The sequence below is a fragment of the Cavia porcellus genome, unplaced genomic scaffold (genome assembly GCF_034190915.1).
Source record: "Cavia porcellus strain 051 isolate PalLab524CR breed Dunkin Hartley unplaced genomic scaffold, mCavPor4.1 scaffold_26, whole genome shotgun sequence".
Lineage (NCBI taxonomy): Eukaryota > Metazoa > Chordata > Mammalia > Rodentia > Caviidae > Cavia > Cavia porcellus.
The window spans coordinates 31638113-31644089 of record NW_026947509.1 but is presented as its reverse complement, the minus strand read 5'-3'; the positions used below and the strand labels follow the sequence as shown (position 1 = coordinate 31644089).

General features: G+C 42.5%; 1 protein-coding gene across 1 annotated transcript; it reads left to right on the top strand.

Moving 5' to 3' along the window:
- The first annotated feature begins 1202 nt into the window (after positions 1-1202).
- LOC134473266 (ATP-dependent RNA helicase A) lies at positions 1203-5668 on the top strand. Its single transcript, XM_063237063.1, has one exon. It carries the CDS (start codon positions 1313-1315, stop codon positions 5555-5557), a length of 4245 nt encoding a protein of 1414 aa, XP_063093133.1. The 5' UTR covers positions 1203-1312; the 3' UTR covers positions 5558-5668.
- The last annotated feature ends 309 nt before the right edge of the window (positions 5669-5977 follow it).

Below are 5977 nucleotides of genomic sequence, written 5' to 3'. Positions count from 1 at the left end.
GTCACAGAGGGACAGTCATTGGAGTAAGATGAAGTGGAACTGGATGACGTTCCTTTGCAGATTTTGTACTTAGATTTTGCAGCAGGGGATAAATTACATTTTGATCCCATCTAATAAGTGCCTTGATCCAATAATCTAGGCAGTCTGTATCTGTCACATCCGGAGCATAGCTTTCCTCTTGGCAAGTTTATGATGAAATTCTGCTCAGAGGACCTATTTTTCCCCCAGGATCACTGTGAATTGTTACAACATCCAGTCGGAAGGTGGACTGGGAGGAACCCGCCAGCTTTCCGATAAGGAAGCACCAGCCAAGCAGTATTGGCTAAAGGTCTGTGAACGGTTCAGAAGATGCCACACTGAGAGATGACTTACTCTGAGATCAGTTAGGAGCAAAGCAAAAATAAAACAGAGTGACCCCAAAATAAAAGTGAGGACCAAGGAAATGCTCCTCTTTACTCTCTTTTATCCCCAAGCTTGGGGGACAGAAACTAAAGGGAGGAAGGGACAGAGTACAGTCACATAGCACCCAGGCTTAATTCTGGCTTTCTGGGTGACTCCTGTTCTCAAGCCCATTTTTCATGTTTACTGGACATTTGCACTTGGACATTTGAAGGGATTCAGTGTGACCCAAGTGTCTATGCAAGTCTTTTCTTACTGGGTTTTGCCTACTTTTTTTCATTTTGCACTAAATTAACTTGGAAAATATTTTTAAGCACTGCCCATCTCTTTCAGTGCATTTTTTCTCCCAGAACTTCTTATTTGGGATCTTTACCGTTTTTTTGGTGAGTCATCAGTATGTATATTTCTCTAATAATTTATTGTTATTGGTTTGAGACTTTTATCCATAATTCTTTTCAACCATAACTTACTCAGTCTCAAATCCTTATCCGATTTAACACTGAAAGACTTAAAACTTTCTTAGTCATTATTATAATAAAGTTAAATATTTTCTGTCCAGAATGGGAAAATTTTACTTGTTTTTCTTTGGGTATAAATAGTATCTAGATACATGAAAAGTTCAAAATAATTAGTTGCCCCAAAATAAAAGACAAATCAAAAAAGAAAAACTGAAATGAACAGACACTTCTCAGATGAAGAAGTACAAATGGTTAATAAGTACACGAAAAAATGTTCAATATCTGTGGCTACTAAAGAAATGTAAATTGAAACAGCATTGAGATCCCACCTTTTTTAAAAGTTAATTTTGGCAGTTTCTCTGTGGAAGGCCAGAGCTACGGACGGACGGTCGCGAGAGGGCTGTACTGTCAGGCACCGGGAAGCAGGGGCCGGGTCTGAAGAAAACTCGTGAATCATGGGTGACATTAAAAATTTTCTGTATGCCTGGTGTGGCAAAAGGAAGATGACTCCAGCCTATGAATTTAGAGCAGTAGGGAACAAAAACCGTCAGAAGTTCATGTGTGAGGTTCGTGTAGAAGGGTTTAATTATACTGGCATGGGCAATTCTACTAATAAAAAAGATGCACAGAGCAATGCTGCCAGAGACTTTGTTAACTATTTGGTTCGAATAAATGAAGTAAAGAGTGAAGAAGTTCCAACTGTTGGGATTGCACCTCCCCCACCTCCAGTTACTGAAGCTACTGACACTGCTACTACTGATGCTGGAAAAAACAGTGAAAGTTTACCAACCACCATGGGAGGACCTCTTCCACCACATCTGGCTCTCAAGGCAGAAAATGATTCTGGAGCTGGAGCATCTGGCTTTGGTGCTGCTTCTGGATCCACCTGGGAACTGGGTACCGATGTGAAGGACTTCTTCCCAAAAAAGGAGGACCCAGACGGAGAAGGCCGGGGAACCAATATGAAGGACTACTACTCAAGAAAGGAGGAACAAGAAGTAGAAGCGACTCTAGAATCAGAAGAAGTGGATTTAAATGCTGGGCTTCATGGAAACTGGACTTTAGAAAACGCTAAGGCTCGCCTGAACCAATATTTCCAAAAGGAAAAGATCCAAGGGGAATATAAGTACACCCAAGTGGGTCCTGATCACAACAGGAGCTTTATTGCCGAAATGACCATTTATATCAAGCAACTGGGCAGAAGGATTTTTGCACGTGAACATGGATCAAATAAAAAGTTGGCAGCACAGTCCTGTGCTCTGTCACTTGTCAGACAGCTCTATCATCTTGAAGTAATTGAAGCTTATTCTGGACTTACAAAGAAGAAAGAAGGAGAGAGAGTGGAGCCTTACAGAGTTAACATTTCTCCTGATTTAGAGCATCAGTTGATAAATGTGATTCAAGAGCTAAATCTTGAAATTGTGCCTCCACCTATTGATCCTTCTATGCCAGTTCTATTCAACACTGGGAAACTGGCTCACTTTGAACCATCTCAACGACAAAACCAAATAGGTGTGGTTCCTTGGTCACCTCCACAATCCAACTGGAATCCTTGGACTAGTTGTAACATTGATGAGGGGCCCCTGGCTTATGCTACTCCAGAACAAATAAGTATGGATCTTAAGAATGAATTAATGTGCCAGCTAGAACATGATCAAGATTTGCAAGCAGTCTTACAGGAGAGAGAGTCTCTACCTGTGAAGAAATTTGAAAGTGAAATCCTGGAAGCAATTAATCAAAATTCAGTTGTTATTATCCGAGGGGCTACTGGATGTGGTAAAACCACACAGGTTCCACAGTTTATCCTGGATGACTTTATCCAGAATGATCGAGCAGCAGAGTGTAATATTGTAGTAACTCAGCCTAGGAGGATCAGTGCAGTCTCTGTGGCAGAGCGAGTTGCGTATGAAAGAGGAGAGGAGCCTGGAAAAAGCTGTGGCTACAGTGTTCGATTTGAGTCTATACTTCCCCGTCCTCATGCCAGCATAATGTTTTGTACTGTAGGTGTTCTATTGAGAAAATTAGAAGCAGGCATTCGAGGAATCAGTCATGTAATTGTTGATGAAATACACGAAAGAGACATTAATACTGACTTTCTTTTGGTGGTCTTGCGTGATGTGGTTCTGGCTTATCCTGAAGTTCGCATTGTACTTATGTCTGCTACTATTGACACCAGTATGTTTTGTGAATATTTCTTCAATTGCCCTATCATTGAAGTTTATGGGAGAACTTTCCCAGTTCAAGAGTATTTTTTGGAAGACTGTATTCAGATGACCCAGTTTGTTCCTCCACCAAAGGACAAGAAAAAGAAGGATAAGGAAGAGGATAGTGGTGAGGATGATGATGCGAATTGCAACTTGATCTGTGGTGATGAATATGGTCCAGAAACAAAGTTGAGCATGTCTCAGTTGAATGAAAAGGAAACTCCTTTTGAACTCATTGAAGCTCTTCTTAAGTACATTGAAACCCTTAATGTTCCTGGAGCTGTGTTGGCTTTTTTGCCTGGCTGGAACTTGATCTGTACTATGCAGAAGCATTTGGAAATGAATCCACATTTTGGAAGCCATAGGTATCAGATTCTACCTCTGCATTCTCAGATTCCACGAGAAGAACAGCGCAAAGTGTTTGATCCAGTACCAGTTGGAGTAACCAAGGTTATTTTGTCCACAAATATTGCTGAAACGAGCATTACCATAAATGATGTTGTTTATGTCATTGACTCTTGCAAACAAAAAGTGAAACTATTTACGGCTCACAACAACATGACCAACTATGCTACAGTCTGGGCATCCAAAACAAACCTTGAACAGCGTAAAGGCCGAGCTGGTCGTGTGCGGCCTGGATTTTGCTTTCACCTCTGTAGCCGAGCCCGTTTTGAGAGACTCGAAACCCATATGACACCAGAGATGTTTCGAACACCATTGCATGAAATTGCTTTGAGCATAAAACTTCTGCGTCTGGGAGGAATTGGCCAGTTCTTGGCCAAAGCAATTGAACCTCCACCTTTGGATGCTGTGATTGAAGCAGAGCATACTCTTAGAGAGCTTGATGCATTAGATATCAATGATGAATTGACTCCTCTAGGACGAATCCTGGCTAAACTCCCCATTGAGCCCCGTTTTGGAAAAATGATGATAATGGGATGTATTTTCTATGTGGGAGATGCTGTCTGTACCATTGCTGCTGCTACCTGCTTTCCAGAGCCTTTCATCAGTGAAGGGAAGAGACTGGGCTATATCCATCGAAATTTTGCAGGAAACAGATTTTCTGACCATGTGGCACTTTTGTCAGTATTTCAAGCCTGGGATGATGCTAGAATGGGTGGAGAAGAAGCAGAGATACGTTTTTGTGAACACAAAAGACTCAATATGGCTACATTAAGAATGACTTGGGAGGCCAAAGTTCAACTTAAAGAAATTTTGCTTAATTCTGGTTTTCCAGAAGAGTGTTTGTTGACACAAGTGTTTACTAACACTGGACCAGATAATAATTTGGATGTTGTTATCTCTCTCTTGGCTTTTGGTGTATACCCCAATGTGTGCTATCATAAGGAAAAGAGAAAAATTCTTACCACTGAAGGGCGTAACGCACTTATCCATAAGTCATCTGTTAATTGTCCATTTAGCAGCCAAGACATGAAGTACCCTTCTCCCTTCTTTGTATTTGGTGAAAAGATTCGAACCCGAGCCATCTCTGCTAAAGGCATGACCTTAGTTACTCCCTTGCAGTTGCTTCTGTTTGCCTCCAAGAAAGTCCAGTCTGATGGACAGATTGTGTTTGTAGATGACTGGATCAGACTGCAAATTTCTCATGCTGCAGCTGCCTGTATTACTGCCCTCCGGGCAGCCATGGAAGCTCTGGTTGTTGAAGTAACCAAACAACCTAACATCATCAGTCAATTGGACCCTGTAAATGAACATATGTTGAACATGATCCGACAAATCTCTCGGCCCTCAGCAGCTGGTATAAGCCTTATGATTGGTGCTGCACGGTATGGAGATGGTCCACGTCCTCCCAAGATGGCTCGATATGATAATGGAAGTGGATATAGAAGGGGTTCTGGATATGGTGGTGGAGGCTATGGCACTGGAGGCTATGGTGGTGGTGGTGGAGGTTATGGTAGTGGAGGATATGGCGGTGGAGGATATGGCGGTGGAGGATATGGAGGGGGCTCCAATTCCTATCGAAGAGGATATGGTGGAGGCTATAGAGGTTTCCGGGGGGGTTATAGAGGCAACTTTGGTGGAGACTACAGGGGATCTAGTGGAGACTACAGGGGACCTAGTGGAGGAGACTTCCGAGGACCCAATGGAGGAGACTTCCGGGGACCCAATGGGGGAGACTTCCGGGGACCCAATGGGGGAGACTTCCGAGGACCCAATGGGGGAGACTTCCGTGGACCCAATGGGGGAGACTTCAGAGGACCCGGTGGGGGAGACTACAGAGGACCCGGTGGGGGAGACTACAGAGGACCCGGTGGGGGAGACTACAGAGGACCGGGTGGGGGAGACTACAGAGGACCCGGTGGGGGAGACTACAGAGGACCCGGTGGGGGAGACTACAGAGGACCCGGTGGGGGAGATTTCAGAGGACATGGTGGAGGAGGCTACAGAGGGTCTGGGGGATTCCAGCGAGGAGGTGGCAGAGGAGGCTTTGGAGGCGGCTATTTTGGACAAGGAAGAGGAGGTGGTGGCTATTAAAACTTTACATGTCAGTGCCGATGCATAGACAATTTAAAAAATACAAAGCATGCTATGTGTTTTTCCCCAAAATGTTTATTTGCTCCCCCCAAATAAACCCATTTTCTTTTATTCTGTGGTTCATTGTAGTTTAAGGAAACCAAGCATATAGATACATTAGTGATTTTGTTCATATTATGTAAAATACAATGATCTATTATAAAAGTACCAGTTTGTATTTTTTCGTTCAGGAGTAAGATTTGCCTTTTAAACTAACTTGATATTTTCTTGGCTTTTGTTTAATACCATAGGAAATAAAAGTACTACTCTGAGTACTAAAAAAAAAAAAAAAAAAAAAAAAAAAAAAAAAAAAAAGTTAATTTTAATGGTATATTTTAGTTACACAAGATTCCATCCTACTTTAGAAAGAATGACCATCAT